General features: G+C 34.5%; 1 protein-coding gene across 5 annotated transcripts in view; it reads right to left on the bottom strand.

Annotated features, from left to right (window-relative positions):
• Positions 1–20259, bottom strand: part of RIF1 (replication timing regulatory factor 1) — a 52699-nt gene that overhangs the window by 28446 nt on the left and 3994 nt on the right. For 3 of the 5 annotated variants that reach the window (XM_038565197.1, XM_038565196.1, XM_038565193.1), the window contains exons 4-19: positions 19139–19235; positions 18013–18140; positions 17828–17922; positions 16702–16891; positions 15035–15127; positions 12007–12145; positions 9317–9468; positions 7875–7992; positions 6646–6819; positions 6302–6412; positions 5216–5278; positions 4689–4789; positions 2657–2743; positions 1925–1998; positions 1517–1697; positions 69–176 (exon numbers count right to left, since the gene is read on the bottom strand). In XM_038565197.1, coding sequence (XP_038421125.1) covers positions 69–176; positions 1517–1697; positions 1925–1998; positions 2657–2743; positions 4689–4789; positions 5216–5278; positions 6302–6412; positions 6646–6819; positions 7875–7992; positions 9317–9468; positions 12007–12145; positions 15035–15127; positions 16702–16891; positions 17828–17922; positions 18013–18140; positions 19139–19235 — 1911 coding nt within the window. The remainder of the gene's footprint in view (positions 1–68; positions 177–1516; positions 1698–1924; positions 1999–2656; positions 2744–4688; positions 4790–5215; positions 5279–6301; positions 6413–6645; positions 6820–7874; positions 7993–9316; positions 9469–12006; positions 12146–15034; positions 15128–16701; positions 16892–17827; positions 17923–18012; positions 18141–19138; positions 19236–20259) is intronic. The other 2 variants (XM_038565194.1, XM_038565195.1) reach the window with 2 other exon arrangements.

The raw sequence follows: 20259 nt of genomic DNA, 5'->3' as shown, positions 1-20259 counted from the left end.
GGGTGAAAGAGCATTTTCTAAAAAAAAAAAAGTAAATTCCTTAGGTAAAAAATTTGCTATTGCCTTACCACTGGAAATTTCTGTACTGAAAAAATATGGTGTATTGGTAATGTCAATGCACCATATATGGCACTAAAATTATGTTCTAAGGCATCACCTTGATTCACTTCATTGGTCTGAAACAAGAAAAAAATGAAGTTAGACAAATTACCATCTAATTCTAATCCTATGTAGTATTTATTATTTATAGTGAGATAGAATATGTCCCCCAGTACAGAGATGTTCAAGAGGTGGTAAATTCTTAACTCCTATAATTGTGAATATGACCTTATTTGGAAACAGGGACTTTGCAGACGTAATCAGGTTAAAATAAAGGCATCCTGGATTAGGATGGGCCCTAATCCAATAATTGGTGTTCTTGTAAGAAAAATGGAATTTGGATAGACAAAATAGAGGTAAGAATACCATGGAAGATGGAGGGAGACTGTGTCTATAATCCTAGGAACAATCAAGAATTGCCAGAACAAAAGGAAGGTAAGCAAGAATTCTTGCTTCAAGGTCCACAAGAAACCAGGCCTGCCAATACACAGATTTTAGATTTCTGGGTTCCAAAGATACAAGAAAATAAATCCTTGTTGTTTTAAGCCTCCAGCTTGTGATAACCTGTTATAGCAACCCTGAGAAACAATGCATGGTGTTTAAGTCCTAAAAAAGACTCCTAGAGGGAACTCCAAAATCCTTTACTATACACAGAAGTTAGGATTCAAGCAAGGACTTATAAACCTCTGCTATCCTTCAAACAGTAGGAAAGTAGGATTGTAAACTTTTTTCTTTCAGAAGAATGTCTAAATGATGTAACTGAACTTAGTAGTGAAAATAACTGACTACACTATCATTAATAAACTCTGGAGTATTCGTTTCATTTGAGAATTACAGTGAAGTATTTCCCAGAAAATACTTCCATTTAAAGACTGATAAAGCAGCTGATGAACCATTCATTAATTCTGACAAAAAAAGTTGAGCTCCACACGCTGCCAAAAAATGTCAGTTTATTAAATATTTATACGCAAGGATTAGTCAACTCAACAGATTACAGTTTAGGGACTACCATATGGCTTTGAGGTATTCACCAACTGACTTGCCCATGGAAATCTTAAGAATATACAATCTAGTCAAGATGACCATTATTATTCCTCATAGTAAAATACTGAAAAGAACTCAAAATACAAATATGAGAAGTTAAATGTAACAACATATCTGAGTTCTGGCTTTATATCACTACTGGAGAAAAGGGAGCTCATGTGTTCCCATTAAGTTATATTTTCTCAAGTAAGGCAGAAATGCAACGAAAAGAAATCAACTAATATAAAGAATAGGAATCCCACAGAAAAAAATACTTCACATTTTTTCTATTCAAATTCAAACTTCTATTTATTGCTCCATGTGCTGTTCCAACAAGAAAAAAAGGAAAATATTTCTTAAGCTTTAACGGAAACATGCAGCACTTACGACATACCTGATTAATCAATTCGATTAATGGAGTAACTATAATACTCCACATTCTCCAGAGATGCTCCTTGTTTTCCAACAGCTTTGCGTTTTGGTTAATAACATTCAAAACAGAGTCACTGAAAGCTAATGGTGAAGTTGGACCAGAAAGGACACAGACTACAAGTGTTTCCAGATTGAGAAAAAACCTGAAGAAAAAATTTCGAGCCATGCATTAACTAGTGCTTTTTGCCAGAATATATGTTACGCTACTACAAAATCCTAAAAACAACTGACAACGAAACAAGAAATGATAAATTCCAAGCCTCACTTTGATTTAATTTAAAAAGATGATATAGCATATAAACTCAAAAAAGAATCTCATTCATCAAATAACGACCTTTCCAAGATAAATAAAAAGACTAGTTTCAATTACCTCTCATCTTCTACACCATATTCCAGCAGATTATTGTTGAAAATTAACCGAATTAAGAACAAAGCAGGAGTTCCCTGAAGAAAGATGGGAGATTACAGTCAATCTTCTTGTTATAAGTATAACCTTGTTATACTTGTTTTCTACAATTATGTAAAGCTAATTTTAATTTTAAGCTAAAGAAACTTAACTTTTAATATTACTTAGGATAGGATACAACAGTAGCAAAAATATTTCTAAACTGCAAACAAAAATCATTATATTGATAGCTGTATATTAATGATGAAAAGCTTTTTATTAACAGCTATTACATCTACATGAAAAATGGAAGAATGGTATATTCCAGATATAAAAAGAACATGAAGTTAAAACTTGTTGTACCAATAAATACCTAACATCCTGTAGATATTAAGTTTATTTCACCATAATTAAAGCCACTATTATTATGCTTCCAAATTTTAAAATAGCAACCACTAATTACTATGTATAAGCAAATAAAAACTTTATTTCTATGACTTTTTGTGTAAATCAGAAAATAGTTCCATTAATAGTGCCATATTTAATTTTTTACATTAATCTATTACTTTATCAGTTTTTCCTCTAACATAATCAGCAAACCCAAACCAAATTCTCTCAAACTTTTAATCTAAGTTTTACAATTTTAAGGAAAAAAAACTATCATGGAATTTAATCTTTTGGCTAATTTAATTGCATCACTGCACTTAAGATACTTGCATTAAGAATATCCATATTAGAAACCTGATATGCTGGTGAACCTAATACTTTCTGGGGCAGTCCTTTAATTGTAATTTCCATGAGGACCTAAGAGAGATAAAAAGTTGTGTTGCAAATTAGCCACATAAATATTTCGCTTAGTAAAAATCCAGTACTGTTAACTATATTTTTCATTTAATAGTTTACTGTTAAGTAATGTTCATTAATATAACAGATTCTCAGTGCAAGAAGTTCGAATACAATGTTTATATATTAATGTATGTATTTACATTAGTTTTAAAAGTTCAAATATAGAAACAAAAAATAAAATGACAAAGTCCTCCTTTATCTCCAGGGAAAATATCAATACTATGAGTTTGTGAAGTTTATTTTTCTAGACTTTCTAAATTTCCATATATTTAAATACACAGTGAAACCAAACTTCCCAGACTATCTCATATATATTCTTTTATACCATTAATAACATACTGTGAGATGCTCTGCAATAAACCTTTATCTGTTAGAATTTTCACATCAATATATATACATAGGCATTCTTGGGACGCCTGGGTGGCTCAGCGGTTAAATGTCTGCCCTCTGCCCAGGGTGTGGTCCTGGACTCCCAGGATCGAGTCCCATATCAGGCTCCTGCATGGAACCTGCTTCCCCCTCTGCCTCTCTCTTTCTGTCTCTCGTGAATAAATAAAATCTTAAAAAAAAATATATATATATATATATATATATACATATAGGCATTCTTAACTGCTACATGAATGTGCATAGTTTATTCATCAAAACATTTTTCTATTAATAGCCCTTGAGGCCTTTTTTTAATGCCACAAAAAAAGATCTTCTGTAATGAATTATGTATCCACTAGTGCCAGAAGCAAGTATTTCAAGACTATTAACTGGAAGCTGGGTCTGAAGACACATCTCTCAAATATGACAGGGCCTATCAAACTGCCACTCATAATTATTATTATACTGCTATTAATCTGAACTACATAACAAGTGACATAATGACTTCACATAAAGGGTTGTGTTAGTTAAAATGTGCTTTGTTTGACTCTCTCACTTGAATCAGACACTAATGATCATAATACTAAACAGCATTTGTAGACTCATTTATTTTGTTCCTGACCCATCATGTTCTGCATACATTACTTATAAAGCTATTACTGTATTTCCTTCACAAAAGGGAAGAGTAGAAAAACTGAGCAAGATTACTCAGCTAATAAATGGGCAGGGAGAGTCAACCTACACTGCTCCAGAGCCCGTGCTGTTAACCACTATGATCTACTACCTTCTGGAAGACCCAGAAGGAATTTAAGTAGGGTACACTTTACTCCATCTGCGGGTATCTTGGGATGCTATTATAAAAAGTACACCCAGTTTGTTTTTTCCTTCTCTACTATATAGGATAAAAATGGTGTTTAACGTCAAAGACATTACCTCAGTTAAACAGAGGTAACTTAAATTGCCTAAGTTCCCCAAGATTACCAGGTATTTTCTTAAAAGTACAAAGTAACAATTAGTGGAGCTCAGCAATCTTATAAAATTAGTGTTCACCTGAGTTTCCTCAGTTCAAGTTTCATGTCCTTTACCCCGTTTCCTATGTATGGCTCATTCTTATGACACTGGAAGATTTTTGTATCACCAGTATACTCATTTACTTTATTGAGGTTTCCAATGACTGGAGTCAATAGAATAACATTTATTACAGGGCTAAATTACTGATAAATATTGATATAAAATGTCTTTTTAAAACTCGGTCAGGAGACACCTGGGTGGCTCAAATGGTTAAGGATCCAACTCTTGGTATCAACTCAGGTCATAAGCTCAAGACCTTCCTGGGGATTCACACTCAGTGCAGTCTGCTGGAGATTCTTTCCCACTCCTCCCCCTCTCTTATTTCTCTCACTTGTATGCAAAGATTTCTCTAAAAAAATTTTTAATCTTAAGGAAAAAAAAAACCTGGTCTATGTAAGTATCTTCAATAAAAAATTCTATTTCAGAGTATGACTTTTGAGTTCTAGCACATAATTATACTTACCAGTGTTTTTGATACAGGAAATACTTCTGACTTCACTATGCTTTCTAAAGATTTTAATAAGAGGGTCAAAACTTCAGAACCTGGTCTCTCTTTTTTGTTACCTATCAAAAAGCAAAAGGAAGAATGTAGTTCTAAATATGCAAGTATTTTTATGGGAAAAAATATAGTATTTTTGGGAATAATAACATATGCTTAGCTATGAAACATTGATTTTTAAAAAATATATCAAACAGCTTTATTTAAAAGTAAAGTCCGGGGCACATGGGTGGCTCAATCGGTTAACCACCTGCCTTCAGCTCCAGTCATAATCCCACGGTCCTGGAAGTAAGTCTCACATCAGGCTCCCTGATCCCATAGGGATCCTCCTTCCTGTCTCCCTCCCTTCTCTCATGAATAAATAATTCTTTAAAATAAGATGAAAGTCTAGAACCTATACACTTCAAAAATACACTCTAAAAAATAGTATTTACAAAAGCCAAACAAAAATTTAGTGCTATAAAAATCATTTGATCAGTTATAGTAGTTACCTGATTCAATAACTGACTTCATCAAGCTTATCAGCTCCTTCCAAATAGCATTGACAACTACATCTGCCAAACAAAACAAACTTTAGAATACAGTAGATAGGACTATAAAAGCTCACCTTTTTATCCTTACACCAAATAAATAAGTTGAGCAATACTTAGAATATACTTCTTATAATATTCAACCTTATAATCAGTTTATGAAACACTATCACAACAAAGAATTATTTCTGCAAACTCATCAATACTGGGTCATGTAACTTAATTAACAGTGATTATTTTCTCTTTTTTTCTATTATCTGCATTTTCTTTACTGAACACCTTTTGCTTCTGAGACAAGGAAAAAAAAATCGAAATTTCAAAAGAACACCTGAAACATCCTAGAAAGTAATCTCCCAGCCAGTTAAATAGCTAACTATTTCACTTTTGAAATTTCATCTTAATATCTGATAGACCATCAGGACGCCCAGGTGGCTCAGCAGTCAAGTGTCTGCCTTTGGCTTAGAGCCTGATCTCGGGATCGAGTCCCATACCCGGCTCCCTGCATGGAGCCTGCTTCTCTCTATGCCTATGTCTCTGTCTCTCTCATGAACAAAATAAATCTTTAAAAAAAAAAAAAAAAAAAAACAAACCTCTGGGGCAGCCCGGGTGGCTCAGCGGTTTAGCGCCGCCTTCAGCCCAGGGCGTGGTCCTGGAGACCCAGGATGGAGTCCCATGTAGGGCTCCCTGCAGGAAGCCTGCTTCTCCCTCTGCCTCTCTATCTCTCTCATGATAAATAAATAAAATCTTAAAAGAAAATCTGATAGACTATCACACACAGGAGGAGTTTAAGTGTAGATACTGGGGCCATAGAGCCCAAGTCTGAATCACAGCTCCACCACTTACCACGTGACGTTATTTACTTCTCTACATAACACAATTTCCTCAGCTGAGAATTGGACTAAAAGAGAAGGTTACTGTGAGGATTTATATGTAAAGTTCTTGGAGCGCAATTTGGCCAAAATATGGCACTATATAAATATTTGTTATTTTACTTTCTTTGTAAGCACAGGATTAAACAAATAAAAAAATCTTCTCTTAAATATTTACCAGAAGCATCTTTTCCAACCGCAACAAAGCTATCATGAACAGCAGTGATAAGTGTATTTGCATGTTTGGAAAAAAAAGAAGAGCTGCTGATTAACGGATGTTCAAGCGGCTCTAAAATATAAAAAAGAGAAAAAAACAATTATGCCAAACCAAAGTTTTATGAAATAAACATCGTAATATAAAATTTTAGGTGGTCTGACATGTGTTTTCTATTAAAAAGATTTAGACTTATTTCATACATGATTACAGAATATTTTGGCTTTGGGGAAAATAAACATCTTCCCGCCTTAAAGAACCATGCTCTGAACGGTTTTAAAAAAATACATACATACATACATAAATACCTAAACTCAGTACGAGTTTGTTTTGCTTAGCAAAACTCAAGACTTCTGGACCCAACAAAAAATGAAGCAGCATTTCAAGTCCCAAAAGTTGAATAGAGGGGATTGTGGCCATTCCACCTAAATTTGAACTTAAATTCATCCGGGGAGTTACAGTAGTTCCAAATGGGGAAGCACCTTAAAAAAAAAAAAAAAAAAAAAAAAAAAAAGTTATAGTTGCTTAAATTACCTACCCAAATGAACATATTGTTGACTTCATTTCAATGAAACGTATCTTTATAAATAAAAAGGTTCTCTCAAATGAAAGTTGAATTTTTGCTTAAAGCCACAACAGAGTTCCTAATTATCTTACTAGGTGAAGAACAAGATTAGTGTTATACATCATTTAAATGCATACAATTATGAAGCATTAATCTATACTTTGAAAATTATGGAGGCATTCCTGCCACTTAAATATAAAAATCTGACTAGAAGAGCTAACATAAATAGCAAATCATATTCTTTCAATGAAGAACATGATATACATATATATATGTATATACACACACACACACTAAGCCACTTTAAAAAAAAAGGTTTTTTTTTTTTTAATTTGTTTGTTGGGGGCGGGGTACAGGGAGAGAATCTCAAGCAGACATTGTGTGGAGCCCAACTTGGGGCTAAATCGCATGATCCTGAGAACATGACCAGAGCAGAAATCAAGAGTCAACACTTAATCAACTGGGCCATCCAGGCAACCCCTAGGCCAATTTTTTTTTTTTAAACATCTGTTAAAATCTGTTTTTAATATAAGCTGTAAGATTCTGGTTCTGAAACAAATACAAGAGTCACTGTAATACACATCTCCCATGTATAGTGGAAAAACGTTGATCTTTTCCCAATTACAACAATGCAATTACAACAGCAACACGTAAGAAAATAATTAGTACAGAACAAACTTTGTGATTAGGAGTCAAAATTATAAAGTCCTTCATTTTATGTGAATAACTGAGTAAAGGCTTCATTCAAGTCCTTTTTAAAAATAAAAAAGAGGGGCACCTGGATGGCTCAGTAGTTGAGCGTCTGCCTTCGGCTCAGGGCGTGATTCCGGGGTCCTGGGATCAAGTCCCATATCAGGCTCCCCACAGAAGGCTGCTTCTCCCTTTGTCTTTCCCTCTTTGTGTCTCTCATGAATAAATAAAATCTTAAGAAAAAAAAGAAAAGAAAAAACCCCAACTATGTCTACCTCTTACCTTTGTGTATAGGAGTCATAGGACTTAAACCTGGAGAAGCAGCTACACGAGACGAACTGCCTTGAGCTGAAGCATTAGAATCGATGCTTATTGTACTTTGAATCAGAGGCACGCACACCTATTGGGGTTAAAAGCAAAAAAAGGGAAACTATCTCTAAACTACCTAATTGCCATATATTTTTAAAGTCTTGCATGATTACAGTTAAATTTAAGAAGTAATCTGAATTCTTTTGATATGCTGAGTCCTAGCTGTTTGGATGCACTGGCTAAAAACTAAAATTGAAAAAGTAAAAATTTTTATTACAACTTTATTTGCCCAATAAATGGGTACTATCTATAAATTTCAGCTCTAAATTCCAGATGGGAGATCAGACACCTAAATAATGCCTGAGTTTTAATGCTATCGGTACACTCATTTTAAACTTTTAAAAAATGCACCATAAAAAAATTTGAACTGAGACAACTTCAAACTTGTTTCTAATTATTCCAGTACCAATCAAATCTAGCCAATGCATAAATTATACCGATGAATGTGTGGGACAACTGGGTAAGATTAGGCTACTTAGGACTTCATAATGGTAGAACTTGGAATAATTATGTTCCCATTACATATTATCATTAGTGTCCAATTCCAATTAATTCATGCTGTCAAGCTGAAAAGCCTTAACACACTAAATGTAATGATTACAAGTCTAAAAATTTGCCAAAAAACATAATTTTATTATAAACCCAATTTCCAATAACATATTCACTACCATGCAATTACGTATAGACCAGAAGGACTACAGATTTAAAAAGTAAGATACACTTCAAAATCCCAGATAAACAATAAAGAAATGAAGAAGATAAAAGAAGTTATCAGAGCCATCTTTTTTTACTTATTATACAAAAACACAGAAACCAAGGATGGGACTAACTGCAAAACGAGGACAGTATACTTAAGATTAATAAGTCTTATATCTAAATGCCAGCAAGGATATCAAAACCTAAAAAAAATGTGTAAAATCATTTATAATACTAAAAAGCTATGCTGGGATCAAATGATTTGTTACTATTAGGTGGCCTAGAAATAGGAGATACAAAAGATATCCAACTTATCAACCCAGTGTAGAACTTGATTCCTATTTCAGTAATACTGATTTTATTCTCAATTACATTCTAAATCCTTTGAAATTTCTTTTAAAAAATTCTCAAAATGGCTTTAGAATAAGAATAGATATTTGAGTGATTGTTGGTTGAGAAAGCTTTAGAGGCTCCATTTCACACAACTGCAGAGTATTTTCTGAGGAAACTAAACCCAAGTTCTGTGTTAGGAAAAAATAATCTGTTATATATATAGTGTGGTCTGCTAATACAGCAAACTTAACACTGAAAGATTAGACTGTTAAGAATTTAAGAATGCATTAAGACACACCACACATTTTAGTCAACACTTTTATTACCTGTTCAAAATTGGCAGGAAGATGAGGTCCAAGTCTCATCAGTAGATACCACCAGACTTCTAGTTTTGTTAGTGCTAGAGTTTCTGTTCTCACATGGATGGAACTCAAAGGCTGCATTAACAACTTGAGTCTTTTTGCACTGCATAGTATTTCTTAAAATAAGCACATGGGTTAAAACATGTGAGAGCTAAAGACTAAATTTCAGGAACAAGTCTCCTTTATCATTGCAAGAGAATGAATTAAAAAATTTTATCACCAGCTTGTTAGACCTCAAAATTTCACTTGGACAGAGTCTACTGCAACTAGACTACATACAATTAGGCCAAAGAAATGAGAGGAAAAGAAAAAAAAAAGTAATGTGTATTAGATATTGTGTGTGCCAAGGACGATTTTCCTACCAAGGGACATTTGGCAACGTCTACAGTATCTCTGGTTGTTAGACCCGGAAGGCAGGAGAACGGAAGATGCTGCTGGTCTACTAGGTTACACATCCAAGGATCCTGCTAGATGGACCTTGAACACACAGGGCAGTCCTCCACAACAACTGTCCAGCCCAATGTCCCATGTGAGTTCAACAACTTGGGTACATAAGACAAGACTTCTGTGCTCAAGTAACTTATCAAAAGGACTTAAATAGGATCTTGAAATGTGTCAAGCCACATATCTGATGGGATGGCATTCATGTTTCTGACAGCTATTTGGCCATTTGACTTTCACAATTAATATTTCTATAAAGAAAATAAGGTCAAATCACTATGGGAACAAATTCTCAAATCCTTAACTTGTATTCTACTTATGAGAGGAGCTCCACAATAATATCCCTATAGCAGAAATTGCCAATCGCCATTCATTTTTAGATACAAGACCTGATTCAATCAGAACACCCAATTTTTTATTTCTTTATCTAGTCTCCCATTCAGCCATTCTACCCAATGAGATTTAAGAGCAACTGTATATGGAATCTCTAGAAGGCTCCAGAGATACATGGCTCAGCTGAGAAGTTAATTTTTGCTCTTTTGCCTTCTCCCCTTCCCATAATCTACAACCAAGTAGACTGAAGATGACCGAACAGAAAAGACGGGCATCTGATTCCCTAAGATTTCCTGGATCCGTAATACTAGGGATGGACTCGAGCTCTGGACTTATTTCAAATGAATTAACGTTTTATTTATCTTAAGAATACTTATGTCTATTTATGCTTTAACACTCAACCATACATAATTGCAACAGATTAGCCTAGAACAGTAACTTACATTACCAGTTCATAAAGAACAAAAAGGTAACATTTGCAATTAAAATTTCTGCCTGGCAACATACTTTTACCAATATTTTTAATAAAATTACAGTTAACAAAAATAATCACCTTACAGAAAACAACAAAACGAGGAAGAGAAAGGATTATTAATGGTCTTTGGCAGAGAAAAATATATGATGAAACCAGTATCATTTAGCTGATCTATAAACATACAATATTGATTATATTTAAGATTAACTACCTAGGGATCCCTGGGTGGCGCAGCTGTTTGGCGCCTGCCTTTGGCCCAGGGCGCGATCCTGGAGACCCGGGATCGAATCCCACATCGGGCTCCCAGTGCATGGAGCCTGCTTCTCCCTCTGCCTGTGTCTCTGCCTCTCTCTCTCTCTCTCTCTCTATCATAAATAAATAAAAATTAAAAAAAATAAATTTTTAAAAAAATTAAAAAAAAAAGATTAACTACCTGATTAAGTAGGTACTCCTACTGACCTATTCTTGGGCTATATACTCATTCTCATATATATAGGTGACCTCTGAACAAGGGTTTGAATTGCATGGGTCCACTTATACACAGACTTTTTTTTCTTTTTACAGTACAGTACTACAAATGTATTTTCTCTTATGATTTTCTTGTCATTTCTTTGCTCTAGCTTACTTTATTGTAAAGATTAGAGCATGTAATACACATAGCAGACAAGATACGGGTTAATGGACTATTTATGTTATTGGTAAGGCTTCTATAGTCAACAGCAGGCTATTTGCAGTTAAATTTGAGGGAAAGTGAAAAGTTACACGCAGTGGGATGTTGGTATCCCCAACCTTCCCACTGCTCAAAGGTCAACTGTGTATCAAACACCTCCACTAGACAATAGGAGCTAAGGTAAACCAAAAGGAATCACTTGTATATATTAATAACCCACCATTAGGCACGTTTGAAAGGTACTGAAAGAAAAAAGTTTATTGATCATGTTTCACAGCAATCAAAATGGTTTCCTATCATCTATTGGCTTATGTGACCTTTGATAAACTATTTACTCTCTCTAAAAGAGTGATCATCATAATAGACTGGAGATACTAAGTATGATCAAATTAGAGGTACCTGAAGTGCTCAACTAAGTGTTGGAACATACTAAGAAAGTCACAAATGCTATCTGTCACTTTGTTCAGTTTTTGAAATAGCTTAAAACAAATTTTGTATCTGTGATTTTTCAATAATGCCTAAGCTTTTAAATTCTATTTAGCTACAAGCTTATTTTCTTAAAAAAAAAAAAAAATTTTCAAAAGGTTAAGTTTCAATATAGACTCCAAGAAATCGAAAAGGAAAAAAAGGAAAAAAAAAAAAAAAAAAAAAAAAGAAATCGAAAAGGCCTTGTTCATCTCACTTGAGTAAAATTCATTTAAAAAAAAAAAAAGTCAATTTTAAAATATTACTTACCTGGATTCAAAGCAAAATTATCTATTAGACTCTTCCAAGCAATAAAAGCTATTTTTTTAATCATGGGTGCCCCACTACGAAATCCTAGTTCTTCCAGCTGTAACAGAGAATTAATGAAACTCCCACTTCGATGCAAGGTCTAAAAATGAAAAATCATTACAAAGTTATTTATCTACCTAAAACAATATGTAGATATTATTATTATTCATTTATCTAAGTCATTATTAGCTATGTAAAATCTTAAAATTTTAACGTTTAAAATGTCCTGAATCCTATATATGCACATTCAAAACTCAAGATCACAGAATCTAATCCTCCATCAATTAGATAACGGATAAACATTAGAGAAAATTAGGAAGGTAAGAGAAATCCCAAATCTTACCAACATAGTATCAAAAAAATGGTGTCCCTCTGGGGGGGAAAAAAAAAATCAGAGTATTTAAAATTTAAGATAAAATAAGAAATGTTGAACCTTGAAACTAATAAAAATAGCTTTTCCAAATACACTGAAATAAACAGGAAAAAGTTAAAGGAAAAAAGGACAAATGACAAGTAAACAACGCATCACAAAGAAACACATACGTTAAAAAAATGAAACAGCAATTGTAGCTATAAATCACATATAAACTGAATAGCACATAAACAAACAGAAAGTAACTTGCTAAGAAAATCAAAGAATTCATAAAAAAGCTACTAAAGCTAGTAAAATAAATTCAGCAGTTACAGAGTATACAAGATCAAGACACAAAAACTAGCTGTGGTTCTACACAACAGCAACAATCTGAAAAGGTAATTAGGTAAGGAATTCCATTTACAATAGCACTGAAAAGAATTAAATACTCAGGAATAAATCAAACCAAAGAAAAGACTTCTACGCTACAAGCTACAAAATATAGCTAGAAAACATTTAAACAGACCTAAATAAATGGAAAGCCATTCCACATTAAAGTACAAAGTTTTAATACCATTAAAATGTTAGTGTTATACAGAGCAATCTACAGATTCAACAAAATCTCTATTACAAGTCCAGCAGCCTTTTTCACAAAAAAGCTCATCTTCAAATTCCTTATGGAATTGCCAAGAGCCCCAAACAGCCAAATCAATTTTGAAAGAATAAATTTAAAAGAACTTACACTTGCCTTCCAAATTTACTTCAAAAGTGAAATAAAATTAAAACATATGGAAATGGCATAAGGGACCCCGGGTCTCAAAAAGTTAAGCACAGTACTACTATATGACCCAGCAATTCCACTCTTACACATATATCCAAAAGAATGAAAAGCAGAGAATCCAACATATATTTGTACATCAATGTTTATGGCAGCATTATTCACAGTAGCCAAAATGTAAAAACAAGCCAAGTGTCTGCCAACAAATTATAATAAAATGTAAATAAAATGTAATCTAAATAAAAATGTTATAGAGTAAAATATTATTCAGCCCTAAGAATGAAATTTATTAAATGCCTGCTACTACATGAATAGAACTTGAAAAAATTACATATAGAGACAGCAAATAGAACAGCAGCGACCAGATGTTGGTGGTAGGGCAGTAGAAGGAGTCATCGTTTAACATGTATAAAGTTGGGAGATGATGAAAACGTTCTGGGGGACGCTTGGGTGGCTCAGTGGTTGAGCACCTGCCTTCAGCCCAGGGCGTGATCCTGAAGTCCTGGGATCAAGTCCCATGTCGGGCTCCCTGCCTGGAGCTTGCTTCTCCCTCTGCCTGTGTCTCTGCCTCTTTCTCTGGGTCTCTCATGAATAAATACATAAATAAAAAATCTTTAAAAAAAGAAAATGTTCTGGGTATAGATAGTGATGTTTACACAACTTGTGTATGTGTTCAATGCACTCAACTGTATACGTACGATGGTATGATAAATGTTTATTCGCTACAATAAAAAAAAAAAAAAAATCCCTTCCCCTCAAAAGAAACAAACAAACAACCTGGCTTAAAGGCAAAACATATAGTTGATCCTCACTAACCATCAATGTTAAGTTCTGTGAAGCCCACCACAGAACAAGTACTGAGCCACTGCTCCTAGGGAAGATGCAGGTTAGGTTCCTATGAGAACTTTTCTGTCAACCAAATGACCTTAACCTTGTTTCCTATTTATTTCTGTTTAAAGATACCATATGTATTGTTGATTCACTAACACTGAACTCTTAGCCAGTAACACTGTACCTCACGCCTGAAGAGTGTGTACATAATATGTGTAATCTCTCCCAGGGCACATCACAGTCTTCCTGTGCTTAGGAACCATGGACAACACTTTGGCACTAAGCTTGGGGGCCATTTAAAACTAAATTCACCAAGGTAAACCACAAAATGTGGAAAATGTGTCACTAAGATTATGAAAAGGACATGTGGGGTTTTTTTTGTTTTTTTTTTTGTTTTTTTAAGATTTTGAGAGAGCACTCACAAGCAGAGGGAAGGGCAGAGGGAGAAGCAGGCTCTCCACTGAACAGAGGGCCCTATGCGAGGATGGATCCCAGGACCATACACCCTGGGATCAAGAGCGGAGAAGGCAGACGCTTAAACAGAGCCACCCAGGCTCCCCAAAAAGGACATACGTTAAAAAAAAAAAAAAAAAGGGATCCCTGGGTGGCACAGCGGTTTGGTGCCTGCCTTTGGCCCAGGGCACGATCCTGGAGACCCAGGATCGAATCCCACGTCGGGCTCCCGGTGCATGGAGCCTGCTTCTCTCTCTGCCTGTGTCTCAGCCTCTCTCCTCTCTCTGTGTGACCATCATAAATAAATAAAAATTATAAAAAAAAAAAAAAAAAAAGAAAAAAAACATTGAGAGTTCAAATAAAAAGGCAGAGTATAACCTTGCTCTACCTCTGCTAGGAACCTGCATGCTGGTGGGACTCAAATTTATGCTACTCTATAGGTTTACAACTGACTGAAAAAGCAGAAGTACTTATTGTGGGTTTGCAAACAAACTTCGGTGAGTAGCTACATCTTCCTATATGGTATTCATGAATAAGAAATGAAAGGGTCTCACAGGTATAAACTGTAGACTTACCTTCCCAAGAAGTTTAACAAACAAAGGCCACAATTTTAACACGTAAGTTTCATTCTTACTCATAAATAGCTTATGGAGTTCTGAAAGTAGTTTCTGCAAACAAAAGCAAAAATATTTACCAAAAACACTCTTGAGAATACACAACATGCGGTTCAAACTGTCTCAGCTGAATTAACTTTTCCCAATGTTTTATTAGAAAAACTTTCATATACATAGTAAAGCTAAAAGCTTTACAGTGTATGTCCAAATATAAATAGCATTACCATCTTACTATGCTTATCACAAATCTGGCCATTATTTCATTCATCAATTCAGCTTAATCGTTTTCTACCAATACCCTTTTCCCTGAAAACTTCAGCATGTGTATCTTTAGAGTTCAAATGATACTGTTTTAACTCTTTACTCTTTAAAATACATTAATAACTTCATGGATAACAGCTGAGAACATTTTCGTTGAAATTTATAAAAAAAATTCTATATACGCTTAGAAAATTAATAAACTTAGCAAAATAAAAAAAAAATTGCAAAGACCCTGGAGCTACTTTATTAGGCTCCAAACATTACCATGAGGCCTCCTAAATTTTAAAAAATAAACAAAACCCCAGGCTTTCAAATATGGAAAGCTCCCTCACTACACCTGGATTACTGAAGGTTACCTCTGAACTAGTTTCCCTTCTACTCAATTCCCGTAGAGTCTATTTTCAACACTGGCACAGTGATCCCTTTAAAGTCCAAGTCAGCACATATAACAATCCTAGACTCAAAATCTTCAAAAATGGTTTTCAACAGAAGCCAGAGTGAAAAACAAATGTCTCACAATACTGCCCAAGGCCCTATGTGATTTGGCCCTGTTTCTCTGACGTCATGTCCTATCCTCCAATCCTCATTCACTCTATCATACTGGCCCCCTTGCCCAGGGTTCACTGAACACCAACACAAAACCATCAGAGCAGGGCCTTTTGCTCTCACACAGTTCCTCCTGCCTGGAATGACCTTACATTCCCTATCATCCAAGTACCTAATTTTTATACACTTTCAAATCACTGTTTAAATACCTATTCTTTTCCTCCCTCTGTCCAAAACACTTCCTCTCCAATGGCACTCTCCATCTAGTCTCTACAGTTCTCCATTACGTTCTTCGCGGATTATACCATATATTCTTTATTGCCTCTCCCACTAGACAGTAAGTGCCAAAAGTTTCTTCTGTTCACTGCTATATTCAGTGTCTAAAACAAAGGCCAGCATATAAGTGCTAATAAATATTTGTTACGAGAACAATGGTAGAATAGCCTAAAAACCTGGGGCAAGTAATAACTTTAGGAAGCTGTACACATTACAGGCACGTATGTGCTTTAAATTTATACCTATTGGATTACGTTAAAGCAACCCAAATAGCACTGAAATCAGTTAACGTTCTCCCTTTTCCAGAAATGCAATCTCTTTCAATCACTATTCACTGGGGATGAAATAAAATGCCTGGATCTTACAAATACCAAATAGACTCCTTAAACTGGGAGTAGCGTACCTATACTAACATAAACAATTACTTATGTTTTATTAAAAGTGGAACTTCCCAGATCATAATGCAATTATACCACTATGAGCCCTAAGTTTGGGCCAGAAACTTACAATGCAGTACTCAAAAAATCCTTATACAAAATACTTACAGTAGTCATAAGCTGCTCTGTGATAGATGCTATTTCTTGTTGCTTCTGAAGCAACAATGGCATTCCCATCTCTAGAGCAGTTGCTCCCCGCAAATGCACCTTTTGGGCTGAATGAACCACTAAAGGTATCACCAGTTTTGCCCACCTAATGGACTCTTCTCCCATTTGAACTGGGGCTTGTTCAATTAGTCTGTAATAGAGAAATCAATAAATAAATTGGCTTGACCTCACCTTTTATGTCCAAACTACTAGGAAAATAAGCAGCACATAGAAATATACCTAGTAGTGTCCATTTGTTTTAGTATACATATATGCATATACACAAATATAATCTTACTTACTAATTTATAGATTTCTGTATTATTTTTTATGAATTTTTTAACATAAAAAAACACACCACCTTTTCTTCAGATTAATATTTAAAATATTAGTTTTTTTATAAAGTAAACTCAACATTCTTTGAGGACAGCCAGAGAATTGTGACATGTTATCATGCAAGACATCAGAACACAAATTAGGTTAAGCAAATAGCTCAATTACGGAAAACTTTGAAAGAATGAAAAAACAAGGTAAGATAAAGCACATCAACAAAGTCTGTATGCTGTCAGCATATCCTTTAAAGAGAAGGGATGTATAGGAAGAAGGTAGAGGATTTTGCTGTTTTCCCATCTGCTAATGGCTGTTAATGCCTTCTTATACTCCCTATGGCCTATTTGGGAGCCTATTATTATTTTTTAAACTCTTCCAAGTTTTAATGGAAATAATTCAAAAAATCAGAATCATGTTAGCAGCAGCAATATAATCAAGACTTTATTTTTATGTATGCTCTACAACATGGGGATTGGACTCAATACCCCGAGATCAAGAGTATCATGTTCTACCAAATGAAACAGTCAGGCATCCCAACCAAGACTTCATTTGTAAGACTCAGTAAAAATAAAAACAAGAAAGAAACCTAGTAATATAAACACATCTACTACTTTTTCCTGTTACCTTTATTCCTTGAGACTTTTAGAAGACATTTTGTTCTTTTCATGTCTAATTCATATTCAAGTCCCCAAAGTCCATTTCATGTAGTAAATTCTAAATTTACTGAAACTATTCTTCCAAAACAGCAAATTCATACCTTATGATGACATTTAACGCTTCATAATCAACAACAGCAGAATGCATCTCTCCTCTATTAAATACTATTTCTAAAGAATCAATTATAGTGGATACCTAAAAAACAGAACCAAAGAAATACAAATCAAATAAGCCTGAATTTTTAAAGTGGTATGTGTTGAAAAAACATACAAAAACCATACTCACTACTTTGCCAATGACTTCAGCAGGAAACGTCTGCTTGGATATCACCCAAAGTGCCCTAGTACGTACATTTTTGTCTGGGCTCTTAACACTATCATTCAATTTTAAAAGCAGTTCTTGAATATCTGTCTCTGAAAAACGAGCAGCTTTAATTATGTGAAAGTTTGCATGTTTTAAAATCTCAACTACAGACACGGAAAAACATCATACTCTTCACTGTGAAAAAATTAAATGTATATCCAGAGAGATGGATCAGCGAACCAATGCTAATATCAAACTTCATCCCAAAACACAAAACTTAGGACAGATGGGAAGGGATACTCAGAGAAAATAAGCAACATACTCAATTTTGTGCAACTGAGAATATTTCACTGGTATCATTATATGTTGATACCATATATATAACAATTATCATTTATTGTTTTATTTAAACATTTAAGACAAAGATGCTATAAATCCTCCACCTTTGCTCTAAAATGGACTTCTATTTTAGACTGGGAACATGTGTACATATAAAAAAGGGCATAAACTTTACCATCACAGAAAAAGATGGTAGTAACTTTCTGGCATTTCCTATTCCCTATCTTGGATTTCCCCCTTTCTAGAGGTCACTTCCTAAGGTTCCCATTAAAATGGCAAACTACAAAGGAATAATTAAGGTCACTTGAAAACTTAGCTACTTTGGGTTCCAAATTATCCTAATACTACTATGTAAAAGAACTTTTTAATTCCAACACATTCATTAGTGCATATGCTTGCTCTATACAATAACCATCTAACTGTCGTTAACTTCCTAAGCAGATATACTTCTTAAAGGAGAAGGTTCATTTTTTGTTACGATCATTTCAAAATAGGTTTATGTTCTCTTTAGAGCAAGCGTTATGTTTATCAAGTTAAAGCTATGTCTAGAAAAAACGAGCTTTTAAAAAACGATAACCCAAAGATTATTTCTTTCTCAAAAGCAAATCCTAAACTACAATTTACAAAAGTAATACAAAAGTAACAGTATTTTTAACTTTATCAAACTAAATTTATAAACTCTAAAAATATTTTTTGTGTCAGTGTCAGACATTTCTCAACCAAGTGCTAAAACATAAACTCTAAAAATATTATGCCATAATAAATTTACCTGATAATCCCACAGTAATTTTGGGATTATATAAACAAAACCCCAAAGCCTGTAGAGCAGCACTACTGAGGTCTGAATTTTGACTGGAAATGTGAATCTACAAAAACAAAAGGTACATTATAAGCAATTATGGTTGTAAATATATTCTCAGGGAACAAAAGTCGCCCAGAAAATAAAATTGTTTTAATCCAATCAACCAACAAATGTTTGAGGAATAAAATCAGGAGGCCATCTATACAACTTGGCAAAGAAAGGAAGAGCACTAGAAAGGGATCACACTAAAAAAGAATGTTTCTCTTAAAAAAAAACAAAAACAAAACAAAACAGCTCCACACAGCTGAAAGCAATAAAAGAGCCAACAAACGGAAAATGTTAAAGACACCTCCACAAAAGGTAAGCAAGACACTCAAAAACACAATCTAGCATCCTAGCTCTAGAGTAGAGTGACACTTCTAAGACAGAGCGTGTTGGAATGTAACGTTTACGGAAGATCTAAAATGACAGGAGCTTTAAACATTATCTCAATGTTTTAAAAGAAATCCTTATTTTGTAGACTGGAAAATCTGAATGATCAAATGGATTTGAACAAAATCCATAAAATCCCAAACCTGTCAAAGGTATTGTTATATTCCCTAACCCTACATTTCTTTGTAACTTTTTCTTGGTACCATTTCCTATTTCCTATTCCATTTCCTATTCCAAACTGAGTTCTCTTTAAATCCCCTCACTGCTCTGAACCAGGTATCTTTTTTTTTTTTTAAGATTTTTTATTTATGATAGAGAGAGAGAGAAAGAGAGGCAGAGACACAGGCAGAGGGAAAGGGAGAAGCAGGCTCCATGCCAGGAGCCCAACGCGGGACTTGATCCCGGGACTCCAGGATCGTGCCCTGGGCCAAAGGCAGCTGCGAAACCGCTGAGCCACCCAGGGATCCCCCTGAACCAGATATCCAAGGAATACTCAGCTATTTGCTTGCTGCTCTCGAGCAGGAAAAATAAGTATATAGACACTTCCCTGAGGTACTCTTTTTATAATTAAATGAAACAATTCAAAAAAACAAGCACTGGAGCATAGGACATTAAAACAACCAGTCCTAGGGGCAGCCTGGGTGGCTCAGCAGTTT

Source organism: Canis lupus, chromosome 19, assembly GCF_011100685.1.
Source record: "Canis lupus familiaris isolate Mischka breed German Shepherd chromosome 19, alternate assembly UU_Cfam_GSD_1.0, whole genome shotgun sequence".
Lineage (NCBI taxonomy): Eukaryota > Metazoa > Chordata > Mammalia > Carnivora > Canidae > Canis > Canis lupus.
This window is presented reverse-complemented; position numbering and strand designations above follow the sequence as displayed.